This window comes from Sturnus vulgaris, chromosome 5 (genome assembly GCF_052056855.1).
Source record: "Sturnus vulgaris isolate bStuVul1 chromosome 5, bStuVul1.hap1, whole genome shotgun sequence".
Taxonomy (NCBI): Eukaryota; Metazoa; Chordata; class Aves; order Passeriformes; family Sturnidae; genus Sturnus; species Sturnus vulgaris.
The window spans coordinates 8,676,697-8,695,724 of NC_142247.1; the positions used below are offsets into that span (position 1 = coordinate 8,676,697).

At 43.4% G+C, this 19,028-nt stretch overlaps 1 protein-coding gene across 2 annotated transcripts in view; it reads left to right on the top strand.

Moving 5' to 3' along the window:
* Nucleotides 1-19,028, top strand: part of PARVB (parvin beta) — a 51,911-nt gene that overhangs the window by 11,309 nt on the left and 21,574 nt on the right. The window contains exons 1-4 of one of the 2 annotated variants that reach the window (XM_014880995.2): nt 648-749; nt 8,022-8,111; nt 10,571-10,641; nt 17,117-17,219. In XM_014880995.2, coding sequence (XP_014736481.1) covers nt 749; nt 8,022-8,111; nt 10,571-10,641; nt 17,117-17,219 — 265 coding nt within the window. In that variant the 5' untranslated portion in view covers nt 648-748. Of the gene's footprint in view, nt 1-647; nt 750-8,021; nt 8,112-10,570; nt 10,642-17,116; nt 17,220-19,028 lie in introns of those variants that run through there. The other variant, XM_014880985.2, reaches the window with a different exon arrangement.

The window sequence follows — 19,028 nt, forward strand, 5'->3', positions numbered from 1 at the left end:
TGCTTTTATGGCAGCCACTATCTCCACTGTACCTCCCCTTCATGGTCTGGCTTTATCTGGCTCTGAGCTCTGAGTCCCAGGCTTTTATTGTGAGGTCTGTAGTGCTTTTCACTGAAGTACTTGTCTTGACAGGCTCCTCTGGTGCTCAAAACAACAAATAAAATAATTTTCCCCCATATGACATGTTTGGAAAACACAGAAAACTCCCTTATATTTTGTAGCATTTACTTGCACAGATCCTTCATCTCAGTTTTAAGACACTGCTTTACTGCCCTGAGTGCAGGTAGGACACAGGAAAGGTAGAGCTGGGCATGAACAACCTCAGGATATGGTACGCTGAAAACTGTGTGCTGAGTGTTCAGGGTAAAGCTTCTAGTTTGGAGCTTGGCCTGTGCCTCCACTGGTCCTCTGGTATTTACTAGCAAACTCTCAATGTGTGTGTTGCAAGTAGAGTTGCTGCATGTTAGTGTTTTTCAGGGTTTTCCTTGTCTTTCTGGGTGACGTTTGGGCAACTGCAGCAATGAGGCATGTGCACTTTTTGTGGTCTGCAGAACCATTTATCTTGGCTTGTTCTTCCTGTAGAATCATGTTGTACGAGCAAAACAGTTGCTTTTTTTGAAGTGCAAGTCATATCTGTAGCCTCCTTCCCATTCCCCTGGAGTTTGGCTGTCCAGCTCTGTCCTGTCAGCTGTGGAAGAAGGAGCCTTGCTGCTGCTGCTGCTGCTCACCTGCCATCAGTGCCTTCAGAAGTGAGTCTGTTACTCTGTGCTTCTCTTGACATGTCCAGAAGAACCAACAGCATAAAATGTTCTCATATTTGCACAGTAGATTACTTTTGGTGGTGGTGATGGTGATCTTTTCATCCCTCTGTGCCAAGGATAGGGGGAGAGCAGGAAGCTGAGGAAGGTGAAACTGGCTTAGCAGATAACAAGAGGGGTTCATTCACATACCTACCTACAAATTAAGTGTCAAACCATGTGGAGGAGGTGGAAGAAAGGAGGAATGGAGAGCTGGTCACTTGTAAAATGTGCTAGCCTGAGCTGCAGTAGTGGGTTTTTTTGAAGCTGAGTGTTCTGCTTGATAAAATTTGCAGGATTAGGTGTGTGTGTAGGATCCAGAGGTGGAGTTTGAAGGAGGCTGTAAACTGAAGTGCTGTTTTCTCCCATATTCTTCAAGGTGCAGAAGATAAGAGTTGAATGGATGGGTTGGGAGTCTCTATCCCAGAGTTGTGCTGTTAGCTCTGCTTCTGACAGCTTCTGCTGTCTCTCCCTTGGTGGTTGGCTTTCACTGGACCCATTGAATATGGATACCTTAAGCAGTGAGTTATTCTGGTTTCTGAAGTTGCTTTTGGCCAAAGGAGCCTTGTTGGTGCTTGGCACCTTGTGGAAACCAACCTGCTTAATTTGGGATCTTGGTCCGAGTTCCTAGACGTGAAGGTGCTGTTCCTTTAGCTGCTTGTGTCCATCAGCTTTGGTTGTAGGAGTACACCAAAGCCTGAGAGAGCACTAAGGACTCCCTAGGAGAACACAGCATTTCATGGAGAATGGATGGCAGTAAATTGAAAATGCCTTGATGGTTTCCTACTGGGAGTGGACAAAGCTCAAGATCTCCTTCAGTCTTTTCCTTTTCTTACCAGACTTTGTCTTTCCCTCTGCTCTCATATGTCAGGTTTTACTCCACATCCCCCTTTCTGCTGGAAGTTGTTCTGGTGTTCTTGCAGTGTCCTTGGGGGAACAAAACCTCCACCATTACTTCTTGGGCAGAAATGACTCTTCCTGTGTTGGGAGGGAATTATACCTGGGGGAGGCTGGAAGAGAACATTTTCAAGTAGAACTTGTGTACAGTGGGAGGATTGTAGCTTTCCCTGGCTGCTTTTAGGGTTCTCTTAAGCTTCAATTCTTGCCTTTGGGAGTGAAGCAATCTATTCAGGACAAAGCAAGTGTAGAAGCTATCTGCTCTGTATCATTGAGAGTATCCATCTATTATGTTTTTAAGTGTAACTTTACAAATACTTTAAAACCCCATTCCTGTCCACACTGGTATTTCTGCTGTCTGGGGGTGTAGGTTTTTTTGGTTGTTGTTTGGTTATTTTTCTCTTTGTTTGTTTGTTTGGGTCTTTTTGGTTGGCTCTTATAGTTAATTTTGCCAACATTAATGTTTGTGTGTCTACACAGTGAAAATTGACTTTATATTTTTTTTCCCTTTCTTGTCTGGCTGGTTTTCAGACATGCATTTTCCCCACTCTGTGACATAATGTGGCTTCTGGAACCAGTAATGCCTGCAAAAGGAAGTGATGAGAGGCAGGTAGGGCTCAACATGAAGTCTGAGTGCCTCTGCTATAATGGATCCCTGCCTGATGGAGACAGCAACATAACACCACCAAAAAATTGGAAATTCTCTTTCCACAGACACCTCCCAGACAACTCCCTAGAAAGATTCTTATTTGTGAAAATATGGAAGCAGTATTTCACCCTTGCTAACGAAACAAAGCCCGAACTTCTTATAAATTTTTCCAGCTGGCTCGGGTGTTGAATATGCTGTTACCATGCTAGATACATGTTTTACCTTTGGCAAAAATGTGAGAGATCTTTGTTCTGGCAGTCACAGAGTAGACCAACACAGACTTACCTGTGTAAATTTTAACATATCTGTTTAAGCAAGTGTGGCCTGATCTTTGCAACTGAACCAAAAGAATTATTACAGCACTTTGCTTTTCCCTTTTCTTTTGCAGCTTTCCATTTGTTTATGTACCAGAGTCTGGCCATTGCCAGTGCCTTGCCTGCTGAGGCATATAAATAATTTGCTTTATTACCACAGTTCTGCTTTGAATGCAGTGCCTTTATGTGGATTTGGTCAAGTCATTGCCTTTGATCTGCCTGGGATTATTAATTCTCTGTTACAGTTAATGGCCACAGTCTCTATGAAAAGATCTCAGGGCCTTTTGTAAATGTGCAGTGATCAGTAGTCTGAGCTGTGTGTGGTTTGTCTCTAGAAAAGAGTGCAATGTAGCAGCATGTTTGGGCCTGGTTCTGAAACCTTTTAGTTTATCAGTTTTTCTTAGAAAATGCAAGATTTAGCAAAACTGCCTTTTGCTAAATGGGCTTCTAAGCTTGTAGCTTTGAAGACAACTTTTTGTAAGAGTTTTAGCTGTCAGATGGAAATGTAGTTGAGGGCATGGCTGCCTGTGTTAGTCTGTGATAGGCAGAGGAGCAAGTTCAGAGGTCAGCTCTGCAGAGTCTTCAGGGACTTGTTGCCTTCTGGTCTGACCATTCCTATGGAAAGCAGGAGCTCCAGCTGATACCTGATCTTTTATGCAAGGGTTTGCTGCTTAATCAGAGAGATTTGCCCCAATCCACGTTCTCCTCTGAGATGTGAGTGAGTGAGGGTTGTGTCACTGCTCTGAAAGGGCTAAGAATGGTCTATAATATGGGCTTCTATTCTGCACATGGTGATCTATAGGGATATAAATGCAGGCATTTATATGCAGGATATTTATAAATGCAGGATACAAGGTGACTATAAGGATACAAATGCAGGCAGGTGAGTTGCTGTCTGAAAAAGTGCAGCTGGTCACAGTTTTGTCTCTAGTGAGAAGAAGGAAACTTGGGAAGCAGTAAGAATTTGGGGTCAGAAAAGGAGATTTCCATGCAGGTTGAGTTACCCGGGCATTGCACATTTGCTGTCTGTCTGCTGCTCCCACCAGAGAGGAGCACAAAGTCACCTGAAAGGATCATCTGCAGTGGAGCCAAGGGCATCAAAGCAGCCTGACAGCTCCCAAAGTCAGGATTGACTCATGAGATGGAAGTGCATCATGTAAAAGTTGTGGTCAGGCAGTGCTGCTGAGCCAGCTGGGCTGAATGGGATGAATGCAAAGGGAAGCACAGGAACCCTGGGATCAGTGTCACAACAGCTGCTGCTTTCTGCAGGGTGGGATTCAGCCTTGCAGTCAGAAATAACCAGAGCTAAAATTAAGCAGCATTTACCATCTGTGTTTGTAAGATGCTTGTGGTCAGTTTTTTAATAACAAGGCTATGAATGACAAAGACTGAAGCGGCCTGTGCTGCTGCTGATACCTTTTAAAATGACACTAAAATTAAGAGTGAAGGTAGAAAGCTGTTGATATCAGGTAACTCTTTCTTAGAGAAAGAAGAAAGCTGGGACATCTTTTTATAGTGCTCCTGCTGACTTTAAAGGCCACCTCCTGGCTTATGAGAAATCTTTGACAGCTCTGGTGGCACTTCCAACTTTCTGTAGCTAATTGCTTGTGCTGTGTGCAGTTTGCTTGTGATCCCATGTCTGAGACAGCCAGCCTGGCTTACAGATATAGTGCTGTATTCCTTCTGTGTGTGTGTGATCTGCTCATTCTATTAATTTGTTTGAAAGGCCAGCACACCTGATGTGGCTTGATCATGTTGACTGCTGACACTGCCAGGAGATTGTCAAAATATTTCAGGGCTGCCAGGAACCCTTGCTGCTTTCCTGGGGACTGGTAGAGAAGTGACCTTTTACATGTGAATTTAAATTTCTAGTTTAGGGGAGAACATAGGGTTTTTGTGAAAGCCAGCCTGGACTAAGCCCTGCTCCTTCAGCCTGTTCTCAGTGTCCTGCTCCTTCCTGCTTTCCCCTGCTGCAGGTTTGATGTGACTGGTCTCTGAAAGGGAATGATCAGGCTTTAGAGAAAGGGGTTTGACACCAGCATGGGGTAGGGAGTGAAAGACCTGTGCCATCACCACAGGGGAAGCTGTTCCCTGTGGGGAAGGGAAGGGGAAAAGAAGGAGCCCTGTGACTGGGCAGGCAAGGAGCAGTAAGAGCTCAGGTGGGACCTATCATGAATTATAACTTGTGCAAGCACAGCTCTGCTCTGCCAGTCTGTGCCTCTTGCATGAACAGCTCTGGTATAAACCTCACAGCAAAGCCACTGCTCCTGAAGTCAAGGCTGGCACTTGCCAATCTTTTAATATCCATAATCTTTTACAGTACCTTTGGGTTTGCGAAGGCATGGGCTGAAAACCATTTTTTGTTGTAAGTTTGCATTAAAATACCTGTTGGGTTCTCAGAAATGTACTTGTTGCTCCATCCTGATTATTAGCTGCCTTCACTTGCCCATTTGTGGGCTCTCTTTTCTTTCCAGTGTTGTGGCTCTGTTTCCTGTTCCTGCTTCTGTTCCTTTGCTCAGCAGTGATAAGTGAATACTGGGGGCAGTGAGCAGGGAAAAAGTCCTCAGCATTGTTCCAGCACAGCGTGAAAGGCTTCTGGAGTGCTGCAGGTGTGGGGAATGCCCTGGAAAATTCGTGTTCCTGAGTGCAGGTGCCTGTCTGCATGCTGCCTCTGGAATCCCCTGGGGCTGCACAACCCAGCTGTGCCTTCAGCAGCGGGTGCAGGTGACATTCCTGGGAAGCTCCATGCCCAGAAAACACCATCCCTGAGGTGCCTGCCCTTAGCCAGCCAGGGTGGGCCAAGGCTCCCTTGGGACAGGGAGGGATTCCTGCCTGGGACCACGGCCAAGTGCTGTGTCCTCCCTCCTGGCCCCTGTCCCCAGCAGCTGGGAGCTGATCCCAGTGCCTGCTCCCGTGTCACTGTGCCCAAATTAGGGGGTCTGGCAGTCTGGAGGTGGCAGTGCCTTATCCAGTTGCTGCCACTGTGTCAGCATTCAGACACCCCATGGGCTTTGTGTGTGACCTGTCCTTGCTGCTGGGGCTGGCATGGCCGGACTGCTGTGCAGGAGGCGCAAAAAGGGAGGTAGGAAAAGCTTCCTTGGAGGCAGGAATCTCTTCAGAAGGACCCGGTGTGCTGGGCTCTCCCTGGGAGGCAGCTTTGGGAAGTTTTCTGCTGGCAGAGCCTTGCTTTGCTGGCAGAGGTGGGAGAGGATGTTTCGGTCCCATGGGATCTGGCACAAGTGCACACAAGACAAGCATGAAGATTTCATGTGGTTCTTCATGTCGTGAGGGATGGGGGCTTAATACACAAATTTGCATTAATGTTTTCTTCCTTTTAAGTAAATTGTTCAGAAACAAGGTGTTTTGTTAGGAAGAGCAATCTTTATATTAAAATAAAAGAGTAAGTGCATCACCTTATGTGAACTTTTGAGAAAAATCTAGTTTAGCTGCATTTAGGACTATTCTGGCTTGAAATGTATGCATCATTTTCTTCATATTCATACACTGTGCCATGCATTCACTGCCCAGAGAAACTTAGCAGCTCTCCTCTGCATTTGCAGAGCACTGGGAACAGTGATGCCCTGAACTTACTGAACACTTGGCATTCCCAGAATGACAGCACTGCTGTGATAATGCAGAGTGCTACATCTAGAAATAAGGCTGGTAGTTCCTAAATAAGTCTGACTTAATTGAAGTTTGGGCATTTATAGTCCTAGCAGGGCTTTAAAAATCAAACTTCAGTTTCCACATGAATTGTCTTGCACCTCTTGGTGTTATCAAATGTAGGAGTTGTTGGGGTGAGAAAGCTCTAATTGGGAATAATGCAAACAGGGCTGGGTAAGGCACATTGTTAGAGCTGGTTTGATCTCTTGTATGAGGCATTCCTGCTCCCTGTTTTTTTTTGTTTGTGGACTTTACATGTTTATTCAGGAGGTTGAATCTCAGCCTGAGGATGTTGTGTTCTGTTTGCAGTTGGGAACCAAGGGGCATAAACCATCAGGTCTCAAAATACCAGACTTTGTTGCTTGCACTCCATAACGAGGATTTTAGTGGTGATCAGGATCATGCTGTGATCCAGAATTAAGTAACCTCTTGGGACTGCAATTAAGAAATGTGAGAACTTGTTTTAAGCACCTGTTTCAATTTTCTGTGAGGGAAGGGGCAGTGTATTCTTTTTCCCTGTCCTCCTCTGTGGCAGTAGAATCTCTGTCTCTTCCACTTCTATGGGGCAGGGAAACAGCAAGTCCTGATGCAGGATTTTGTAACCTTCATAGACTGCATGCTAATGACAAACCTGTGGTGTGTTTCTCCGGTGGGGAAGGGGAATAATGACTGCTTGTGAAGGGGAGAGCTTGCAGGGATACTGTGACCATTATTTAACTATTTCTCCTTTCCTTTCCTGAGAAAATTTGCCTAGCAAATTTTATTTATTTGGAAGTCCTTGTTTTTCCCTGAAAAGAGCGTGGGACCCCTCCCGAAGGAGACTGCACTACCACAAATGCTGCCACAAGTCATTTTAGTTCATGCTTACACTGAACTGTCACTGAAAATGTGAGGCTGTTGTGGTTTCATGCCTTGTAATCAGTGTCATCTGAGTTTAAGGGGAGATGTGCCTTGGAGAGTGTTACAGCAGAGCTGGTGCTTTTCTTACTGATAAGTTCTGTAAAAATACTGAAGAACTATGCAGTGTTTGTCCTCATGCCTAGTTCCTTCTTAATGGCAGGATGCAGGGAAGTATTTTAACATCCATTTTATTTATAAAGCATACCTTACTGAGCTTCCCAATGACAGTTGTAAGTTTAGGACAGCTGGAAGTAAAAAAATTCAGATTTGTGTTCACCAGATCATGGCACATCTATTTTATCAAGTGGCAATACTGGAATTAAATTCATTTTCATCTTTATTTGGTAGGATTCTCTGAGGATTTAATAAGACTAATAGCAAGTTGCATGTTCTGCAGCTGGAGAGGGTGATGATGAGTGGTGGTCATGCTGTCAGAAAAGGGGTTTGTATTTGCAGTTTGGTGTCTGCTCTAGGTTGGGGCCATCCTGCAGGCAAAGCTCACACCCCTTCCTTCTGGAGAAACAGGCACTCTGAGCTTGTTCTTACCACAGAATTTGGATTCTTGCTAAAAGTTTCCATCCACTTCTGGGGTAGCTCTGTTTAATAGGAAGCTATAAAAGGATGTTACTTTGATTTTATTTTCCACTGTGGCTGCAGTTCTTCATGTCATAAACTATGGTCCTGTTCTGAAATGGATCTACCAGATGTTGTCTCTTATTAAGAACACGGTCCCCAATCCCTACATATACATCAACTTTGCATTTATTACACTCTTTGTGCTTTTTTTTTCCTTCTATCCAGTGAGTGACCTCCAAGAAGAAGGTAAAAATGCCATCAATGCACCGATGAACCCAAGCACTGTGGACATCCATCCAGAAGACACATTATTAGGTAAAGTTTTTGTGCTGCAGGGATGGTTTGTGAAGGGGCCATGCTGCCCCCCACATCATTGCTTCACTGCTGAGTGCAGATTGCCCCGTTGGAACTGAGAGGATTGGAAGTGACAGTTGAAAAAGTTTGTGTGTTACTTGTAGACTATAAATTAAAAAGGCTAAATGGAGTTTGAAGAGCTGTGCCAAGCAAGATAGTTTATGGACTCTCCCATGTCCATCCCCATTCCCTCCCTCTGAGTCTCTGCAAGAGACACAGCATAATTTAATAGCAAAAAGTGTTAAAGCTTGTTGAAATAAACTACTTTTGTCTTCCCTGGCCACGTCTCCTAATCTACAGAATTAGTTGAAGCTAGCTAATTACAAAACAGTAAATCAAACAGGAAAAATCATAAAAGAGTAAATTAAAACCAGACAGCATTAGTCATTGGGATTTTCTGATTAGGAGAGTAGTAGGAAATGCAAAGATGTGCATTTGTGTTTCCTAAGATGTGGGCAAAGTGTTGGTTGCTCTGTGCTGGTATGTCTGGACCAGGAGTGTCTCCAGTGATTTCTTCTGGATACCACTAGAGCTGGGGATGTCTTTAGAAGATGCAGGACTGCTGCTGAAGGCCTGTCCTGCACAGATATGATCACCAGGGAATGCTAAACCGAGTTCTGTGGTAAATCATGTCCTGTTCAGGGTCAAGTCTTGCTCAGGGTTAGTGTTTTGGGTGTGTAGTGGGTGTCACTTCCTTATGATGGACTGCCTGATTCACCCTAGGCAGTAATGAGGAAGTAAAGGAACAGGGGTGGGGGGAAAGGCAGCAAAATTATTCATGTTTTTTTCATTGGTTTGTGGAAATTTTTCAAGTGTTTAAGTAGCAGTGTCTTATTTTTTAATAAAAATTAAGAGTCCTGGAAAGTACTGCCCCCAAATGTGTGGGTGAGGTCTAAGGCAACCAGTTAGACACTGGTTACTAAATACTGTGCAGTCAGTCCTGTGTCCAGGATGTGTCATGCTTCCCATCTGACAGCAGTCAAGTCTGGCACTGCAGAGGAAGGTCACTGTAGGGTGGTCACTGTAGGTGTTAAAGGGTTCCACTGAGCAGTGTGACAATGGCCTGACCAACAGTGATACCAAAACCCCTCCTTTGTTGTCCTGATGGAAACAAAGAAAGAACTGAAAAATCAATAGGAAAATAGGATAGCATATGGCCTGCCTTCTGGCTATTAGAGAGTACTTCTCACACACCTCATCAGCAGAAGAAATAGAAGACTTTACACCAGTGAAATCTATTTTATGTTCTACCCCCATGCACCAGCACAGCTGATAGAGAGTAGGGTAATTTTATTTCATAAACTTAATCAAAGGTTGAGGAGTTCCTGCACTCAGGAGTGTAGGAATTGCTGCCTTGGGAGGGCTGGGACAAACTCAGGTGCTCTCTGTATTCTGGTCTTAAAGTTTGCAGTTTATTTCGTAGGGTGTGGGTTTATATGAGGCCCTGCTGGGAACTGCAGCCACAGCTCAGAGCAGGGCAGAGAGAGAGGGATAGAGTGAGAGGAAAAGAAGAGAGAGTGAGAGAGGTTATGAAAGTAAGAACGAAGAAAGAGACTTTCCTGTTTACAATACAATAAATCTTCTTCTATGTTGAATATTCTAATTTCCACTAACCAATCTAATACAAGATACAAATTCTCTAACATTTGCATGCAACCTATAGGAATCACCATATTACCATGTTTTACTGCTTTTCTTATCTCTAAATTTTATCTGGGACCCTTCCTGCCATGCCTAGGGAGGATGTCTGCTTGCTTTTTGGTATTCACAGCATCTAACATGATCTAAACAAAGGGGCCTTCAGGCATTCAGTTGCTTTCAGCCACACAGTTGAAAATTGCTATCATTTCTATTTCGCTTATATTTTCCATATTCTCAAAGTCTTTTGCTAGGCACTCATATTTATAAGGTTTCCCATATTCATCCTTCCCAACACAGGAGCACATGTGTGACCAAGTTTTGGGGAACCAGAGAGTGGAGGCACAAACTCTCAGCCCAAATCTCAGCAGCTGCAGTGAGTGTAGTGCATTAAGCTCAATGTATTCTTCAGGTGCTGCAGTTTGGGACAGGCGTTTTCAATTAGAAGTTAAATTCCAAACTCAGGAGAAGGAGAAAAGTAGTTCACTGTGGTTTTTGGTTACTACGAATATGCCCCACATGAGGATAGGGATTTTCTTGAAGCATTCTGCATAGGGGAGGGTCAGGGGAAGCAATCCTGATTTGGGGAAATGGGGCTGTGCTATTTTTGTGTGTCTCTAAAATTGCCTGACACTTGGGTCATGGGACATCCCCTGGCTGAGGATGAGTAGGCAGTGCCTTGTCTATCAGCTGACAACCCCTTGGTGGTGTGGAGTGGTTGCAGTTTCAGCAGTGCACATTTGAAGTGGATCTCACTAAGGTTTCCCCTCTTGCTTGCACAGAGGAGAATGAGGAACGCACTATGATCGATCCTAACTCAAAAGAAGACCCCAAGTTCAAGGAACTGATCAAGGTAGGAAATCAATGTTTTGTCCTTCTTCAAACTTTTAACTAGTGAGCTGGAGTAATTTGCAAGCTGGTCACCCAAGAACACAGTTGAATACAGTTGAGGAATGGCAACTTGTTACTAGAGTGGGAGCTGAGATGAAGCTCAACAACAAGGTAAGGCTAAAAGCAACAGTGAGAGGGACAAGGAAAGGATCAAAGGGTGCTCAAGGAGTTATGGAGTGAAGCTCCATTGTCCATTTCTATCCTTGTGATTATCACAGCAAGGATCAGTGCTTGGCTTGAGTCTGTCTGCAGTCCCTACACATAAAACGTAGGCACCTTCTGTTTGTGAAAGCTGGGAAGGAGCTTTGCAAAGCATTAGTGAGGTTTCAAGAGAAGAAAGAGCAGGACTGAAATATTAGGGGACAAGAAGAGGACCTCTTGTGTCATGGGGAAGTTGGAACTGAGATTCTTCTTGCCCTACATTTTGCCCTCAGTTTACCTGTGTGCAGGCCCAAGGTGTTGGTAAGGTGTGCCCAGATGTGCTGATGTTTAAAGAGACTTCCTGACTCAGCAGTGCCCACAGTTCCTGCCTGGCATGGCAGACGACTTGCTCTTGAAGGACTTATGCTTAGGAGAACCTTTTCTATGCAGAAAGTTGTTGGGGTTAACCCAGTGCAGGCTTGAGCATGAAGAGAAGGGATGGTGAGCCTGAATGAGTGTGATCTCTTTCAAAAAGGTGTTGGTGCTGGTGTTACACTTCCCACTACACTTGCCCTTCATTTCTTTAAAATAATTGTAAAAAATAATTTTTGTTGGAAACGACCATACAGCTATATCTGTGTGGCTGTGAAAACTCTGAGTACACCATTTCCTGAGAGGAGGCTGAGATTGGGCATATTCTCTGCTGGAAACCTGATGCACCCTGGCTGCACACATCCTGTCTGCTTCCCCAAAGTAAACTGCTTCAGCAAATGCCTCAGCAAACTGCTCACCTGGTACATCTTTAAAACAAGCCCAGTGAGCTATTATTACCACTGCAATAGCATGTTTAGCATCACAAAACCACATCAGACTGAGCTCAGCAAGGAGCTGTACTCGAATTTCTGTTACTCTAATTCACCGGGAGTACATTGTGGTTTTAAATTAAGTGACTGCACATTCTTTCTTTGTTAGTACCTAAATCCATTAATTCTCTCAAAGGTGCAACGGTCTTGCATCACCCCCTCAGAATGTAATGTGGTTTCTTGTGCTAGTGGAGCAGTGATATTATCAGCTGAACAAGAGTCATTGTAGTGGAGGAACCAGATGTACTCTGTGATTCAGGAGACTTGATACAGAGCCTGCAATTGCTTTTAAATTGTGAATTTTCCTGCTGAGTATAATACAGGTCTCCGAGTCTCCCTCAGATGCTGTAGTCCAGCAAGGTTATGTTTTTCAGATTAAAAACCTGAAAACCTCCAGGAGGAATGAAAACCAGGGCCAGAACTGTGCTTGAGGATATGTTTGAGTGCATGGCAGAATCCAGTTCAGGGTCACTAGGCCAGTTCACACTTGCACAAGGAGAGAGGTTCCCATGGAACGGGATCCCCTGGTGCAGGGAGCAGTGTGGAACTGGAGATTGTGTCCTTGAGATCATCCTCTAAGGAGAGATGTGTTCTGTAGAGTGCCTGTGTAATTTGGGTAATTGCTAATGACTTGCATACCTCTCAGCAGTTAGAGTTTTTACAGAGCTGCAGCAGCAGTGGTGTGAATTCACACTGTGTTGGTGTGAATCTGTAAGCCAGGGAGAGGTTTGAATTATGCTGGCAAAACTCAATACTACAGAATTTGGATAATGCAAAAAAAAAAAAGAGAGCAATTTATTCCTCATTTTCTGTTCTTTGGTGGTTAATGGCATTTTCCAAAGTCCCAGTGCTGGATGAGAATTGCTGTGCTTTAGAAACCCAGCCAGCAGAAAAGTGTCTGCCCCGCAGAGCCTGAAAGGAAAGCTCTCCATGGACTAGTGAGGAATGGGAACTTGAATAGATGGAGGATTTTATAGCTCCAAGTGGTTCTTTCTCTCCCCTCAGAGAGGAATGTGCCTTTTCAAAGCAGTGGGACTCAGTTTCATTGGGGCCAGCCCAGATCTCTTTCAGCACCAGAGTTAGATGTGCCAAGGGTTTGCCATCTCTGATGCTGTTTCTGTCCTGCCAGTCACATGCAGTGGGGTAAATGGATCTCAGTGCAAAGAAGCAGCAGAGATATCTGCAGCTGACACTGCTTTAGTACCTCTTTGTCTCCACCAAATGTTGGTTTAATTTCTGCTAACCTCATGCCATAGGAATTATATGCGTTGTGGATTGGGCATTTGGAAGTGATTTTGACAGAGCCTTTGTAAATCTGGAAGGACAGACTGTACAGCATTGTGGTAATACACAGACCAGCAGATGAAAAACACAACAAAAAGCCTCATTCCTCTCTCTTAGTAAAGCAAATATACAGAGAATCTCCTCGTTGAAGACTGCTTACTTGGAGATGTGAAAATTCCTGCTTTGAGTCTTCTTGCACGTATGAAAAGCATTATGCCTGGAAGTGTTGTTTGTTATCACCACAGACAGTTTTCTAAAAATAGTCACAAATTGTCAGCATGAAGTGTTCAGCGAAGTTCCCTCTCTGGCCAGCAGCTTTTTAAAATTCCCTTCATTTGCCCTGTGTTTGTTGAAAATTTGGTACATGGCTGAACAGACCTAAAGCTGAAAATTCAGATCAGGGAAAGAGATGAGTTACTGGTTTTATTTATTTGTGTGTATAAATACTGTATTCACAAAATGCTCTGTTTCTAGTGTCTGAAATATGTGAGCTTCTTTTACTTGTCCAGTATTTCCTCTTTTTCTGTATTATAGGAAAAATATGAAAAAGAGCTTCTGCTAATTGAATGCAAAATTTTAGAACTTGCAAGAATTGGGTCCTGTCAGAAAGTGCCTTGAGCACTGGCAGCAAGCCACAGTTGAAAGGTGGTTTCCCCCTGCAAAGTTTTCTGTAAGATTGACTTAAAACTGCAACAACTTCTGGCCTCTGAAAGACTCATCTAAATTTCATACAGATCCAAACACTGCTGCTCTAGATGCTTCCCGAAAAGAGTAAACATTCTCATTTGTAGTAAAACATTCACTGTGCTGGAAGATACCAACTTTTCCCATGTCTGGTTTTATGGCTTTTTTTTTAGATTTACTGAGGTGAAGAGAAAACCAAAATGAAGCCACTGTCCTTTGACTTGTGGTTTGTCACATGTGAGCAGATGAAACCGAGCTCCCTAAATGCTCTGTGATCTGCTTTTGGCAACAAGAACCTTTCCCCTTGGTTACAGGGTGCCAGTGCTTTGTGCTCAGCCACGAGACCTGAATATGAATTTTTGCTATTAATTTTCATGCTCAGCCCTGAAGTCAGTTTCATGCCTTTGATCTCTGCTTCCTAATTCTGCCAGAAGCTGAGGGGAAGTGGGTCACTGAAGCCAAGGTTTTCTTTCTGTGCTGTTTTTGGTGGCTGGGCTTCCTGTTTTCCCATTGTGCCAGATGAGTTCATGTATTTTGTGTTGTTTTGCATTTTTTCCACTACTGTACAGAGGTGACTGTGGGGTCCTTATGCCCTTGAACTCTGAATTTTTGCAGCTACAATGTCTGAGCATTTGGCCCAGTGTGAAAGTGCTTTAGATGAGTGCAGATAGGCATGAAATGTCAGGCATGGTTGTGAGGACATACGAATATCGTATTAAATTTTTAAAACCACACCACTAGCCCCATATATTATAGAAGGCTGTAGAAAAGCAGCTTTTTATGAGCCCAAAATGTAATATTGAGCTGCAGCTGTATGAAGTGCAGGCACAGGAAGGAAGGAATGGGTAGAGGAATGTGAGATCAGACAGATCAAGGTTAAGCATCTTTTCATGCATAGGAAAAGCTCTTGTCTGCTTCCCACCAAGCACCAACGTGCCTGTGTCAGGTTGTTAAAATTTTGAGACATTCAGGTTATTGAGTATTTCCTGCTTCTGCATTTTTAGGAAGGAGAAATCACAAAGAACTGGAGAGAACTGACTTTCTGTGAGCAGAGTCAAAAACTATTTCTGTATGTTTGTCGTTTCAATAAGCAATGTGGTGTTTCCTCTGTAAAAGTTTTTTTAAAAAAAATCTGTGTTGAAATTTTTTTCTTCTATTCAAGACATAATCAAGAAATAAAGAAAGACTTGGGATTTTTTCATTGAAGTACTTTCCAGTCTTCAATAGCTATTGAAAAAAAAACCTGAATTTTTTTTTTATTTTGCAAATTCATTTTTTTCTAGTGGAGCTGGAGTTGTAGTCTGAATAGTAGAGAAGTTAGAATGTTCTTTGTGATATTATTCTTTGTTTAGGTACTAAACTATTAAGATAATAAAATAATTACAGTTAGACCTGTTTCATTTGTGTCTTTTTTGTAGTTTTTTTTTTTTTACTTAAAGCTTTTCAGTGCTAAATTTTTGTGAAGCATTTAATTAACATGTTGTGTAAGTATTTTCCTTTGTTAAGACTCTGTACTGTGATTCCTGTGTATCTACACTCTTGGAAATGGGATGTTGGATCTTACATTTTATTCTTTTATTTTTAATTCCTTGGCATTTTCTAGATTCTGACTTCAATACTGTTCAGCACAGGACAAACGAAAATGTTTCTCAGTAGTTTCAAATAGTTGAGCATCCTGAGTCTTCCTTTAACAAAGCTTTTGAGGACTTCTTGAAAAATCCAACCTCTTCTTATAGGGACTGTAATAGGATCTGATGATTAAATATCTTCTGCTGAGCTTCAGATAATTTTTGAAAGTCTGTTCTGTAAATCTCACAGAAGATCTAAACCTTTTATGATTTTGATTTCTTCAGTTGATTTTTTTAATGGATATCTATGTGTTTCAAGCTTGTATAATTATGGGGTTAGGCAGCCACCTTTGGAAATCTCTTCTGGATGATGTCTTGTTATCTAGGACTGATTTTTCTGTGTAACTGTGAAGTTTTTGAGGTGAAAGATAGTATTGTGCTCCTCATTGGCTTCCAGCTGTGGGAATCCTTTGCTGATTTGTCACAGGGGAGCAGTGGGGTGGTGATGCTGCTGCAGAGCTCACCCTTGTGCATCCCTTTGTCCTCAATCACCTCCCCCCTCTGTGCCTGTGTGAGAGAGGACCACTTCTGACACAAGTTGCTGATATTGAATAATGAATGACTTATCAGAAAACCTTTATTTTAAAAGGCAGGTGTTTGGAAGAGTCATTTTTATTGTTGAGGTTTTAGTCCCTCTGGACAGCTTAGAGGGCAGAGGTGATTTACACAGGTGAGCATTGATGCTGATCCTTGCTTTCCATGGATTGAGCACTTGCCAAATCACTCAGCTCAAACTTGCCACTGACATCCTGTCCCTGTCTTTAGAGCTGACTTTCAGCCCTGTGAATTTCCAGTATGTTTTGGAAGTATTAAAGATCCGGATTAGAGGTACATGAAGCATTAGTATTTCATGTTTGTAAACTTTTTCATGGTCACTAAGCCTAGCCAGATTTATTTGAGGTTTTCAGGTTGAATGAACATCAGTAGCCAGGCTGAATGTCCTCATGACCAACACATTCAAATGCTCACGTTCTCTAGGATTCCCATGGTGGGTGTTTACCACTGCAGGCCTGCATATATTTTGTTTTTTTGCTTTTGTTTCACAATCTCATGTATATTAAAACCCCAGAACTTTGTTAGCCATTACAACTGCCAAGAAGAGGCAGAAGTATGGGGGCTAATCAGAAAGTGAATTTCAAGAACCCACAACTTTATATGGTGCAAATTAAAGATTACAGAATCTTTAAATGAAGTTTATTTTTTTTAGGTGGCTCTGGTTAATGGATTTTTCATGTCTGTGATTGGCAATACTGTTCTCTTATAGAACAGGAGTTAACATTGTGTCTCTTCCCACAGAACGGTGTTATTTTTGTGAAAATAATTTAAATTTCCAAGTTATAGGTTGGAGGAGAATGCTACCACTGGCTTCAAACAGTCAAGGCTTGTTTTCCTGTAACTGTTCAGAAGTAATTGTCTTTGGCACCTGGAAAACTTAGTTCAGTTTCTTTTATTTTGAAAACTTCTTTATGCTCTTTCCTGTTTTACAGGTCACTGAATGATTTTTGTAGTTATGGTAGTCAGCATATGGGAACTGTTGAAGTTGTAAAATGATTATCAGACCCGTTTGACCAAAATTTTAATTCTGGAGTTTTTTATTCTGCAATAGTTTAGGATAAAATGCCTTGTCCTGTTATGAAGACCTGAATTGCAAGCAATAGGGGGCAATGAGATGCTTTTATTCTACATTTTTTTTTTAATCGAGGTCTTATCTCTGCAAACTGGAAATACATAAATATGCTTGCAGTTCACCTGTTTTATAGTCCTGATTACTGCCTTGAATGAAAGGAATGTATTTCAGTTGGCTTTAGACATTTCTCTCCTTTTTCTGTGCTCACAGGTTCTGATTGATTGGATTAACGATGTGCTGGTGGAGGAGAGAATCATTGTCAAACAGCTTGAGGAGGACCTTTATGATGGGCAGGTGCTGCAAAAGCTGCTGGGTGAGTCCACACAAGAGAAAGTGACCCCAAAGACTGGCAGGGCCCCAGAATTAACCTCTTCCAAAGCTGCAGGCTGTGCAGTGGCTCAACATCTCAGGGAGATGTTTGATTTCACTGAAAGCTGCCCAGGCTGTCTGCTGAGAGGGGAGCAATTCCAGATGATCCCTAGGTATCTGTTTCATGGATAACTGTGATCCCCACAGCTGAAATATGGGGTAGGAAAGCAGTGAAGGGGTTCATGTTCCTGGGGCCAAGCAGGAGCCATGCAGTCCAAAATTTTGTCAGTGCAGTTTGAAAGTTTTTGGGCTGAGAGCTGTTCTGAGGCCCTGATAGTATTACTTTTGGGGGGAAAAAGAGAAAAAGAGAATGCATGGCACCGGGCATGTGTTAAAAATGTGCACTTCTGTGTGAGTGGCACAGTGGGGATGCACTTAGTTGAGAATTTGGGATTTTGCAGCCCCCTTCCATCTCTGCAATGTGTGTGCGGATGCAGAGCACAGTGGAGAAGACTCAGGGTAATGCAGTGGTTTATGGGGATGCTTTTAGAAAACAAAGAAGCTTGAGGCTTCCCGTGCTGTGTGAATCCACCCTTTTTTCTTAGCCAGGCTGCTCTCAGCTCACTGCTGATGTGTTTTCAAGAGTGGGCTGGGCTGTGGGGTGTGTGTGTGTCACAGTGGGGCAGGAGGACCTAGTGCTGCTGGTTCCACTGGTTGCAGAATTTTCTGCACAGACCCCTTAAATGTGCTTTGATGACCATCCACAAGCTTTTCAAATTAGTTAATGACAATTAGTTTTGTGTGCAGTTGAAACCATTCAGAAATAATAGCTTGAGGAACAAAACAAGAGTACTTTTAGCATTTCTGGGTTAGCCTGCACCCAGGAGCCTCCAAATGTGGTACAGATCAGCATTATACAGGTAATTTTAACTGGGCAATGTTTGCTGGAATCCAGTTGTTATTCATAACTCTGTTTCTGCAGCTGGCAGTGGGTTCACTGTAGCTGTCTCAGGTGTCACTGCTTCCTCACACTCCCTGTGCAGCCACAGCTCAAACCTGCAGGCATTTAGAAGGTGCTTGGTTGTACCTAAATATGTGTGTAAGTAAGACACTGAGGGGCTGGAGTGTGCCTAGGGAAGGGAATGGAGCAGCAGGAGGGGCTGAGGGAGCTGGGAAAGGGGCTCAGCCTGGAGAAAAGGAGGCTCAGGAGGAACCTTCTGGCTCTGCACAACTCCCTGACAGGAGGGGACAGCTGGGGGGGTCAGGCTCTGCTCCCAGGGAACAGCGACAGGATGAGAGGAAACAGCCTCAAGCTGGGCCAGGGGAGGTTCAGGTTGGATATTGGGAAAATTTTTGCACTGAAAGAGTGGTTAAGGCTTGGCAAAGGCTACCCAGGATGGTGTTGGAGTCACCATCCCTGGAGGGATTCAGGAATCCTGCAGATGTTGCACTTGGGGATGTGGTTTAGTGGAGGACTTGGCAGTGCTGGGTTAGTGCTGGGACTCAGTGATCTTAAAGGTTTTTTTCCAACCTTCCAAATGGTTCTATGGTTCTCTGTGCAGATCAGTCAGACTTAGCATATCTTACAGGAGGAAAGATGGACCTGGACCTCCTGCAGCCTGAGATCTTTAACTGCACCAGCTTTCACTCATTTCCTTTGTTTTGTGCCTCTGACTGGAGAGCAGATGCATCTCCCCTGATCTGCAGCTACCACAGCTCAGCCCCAGTCTTGTGCTGCTCTTCAGTAGAGTCTCTGTTTCTTCCTTCAGCTTCTTTCACCTTTCAGAAAAAACTAACAGGGTGTGGTCATTAA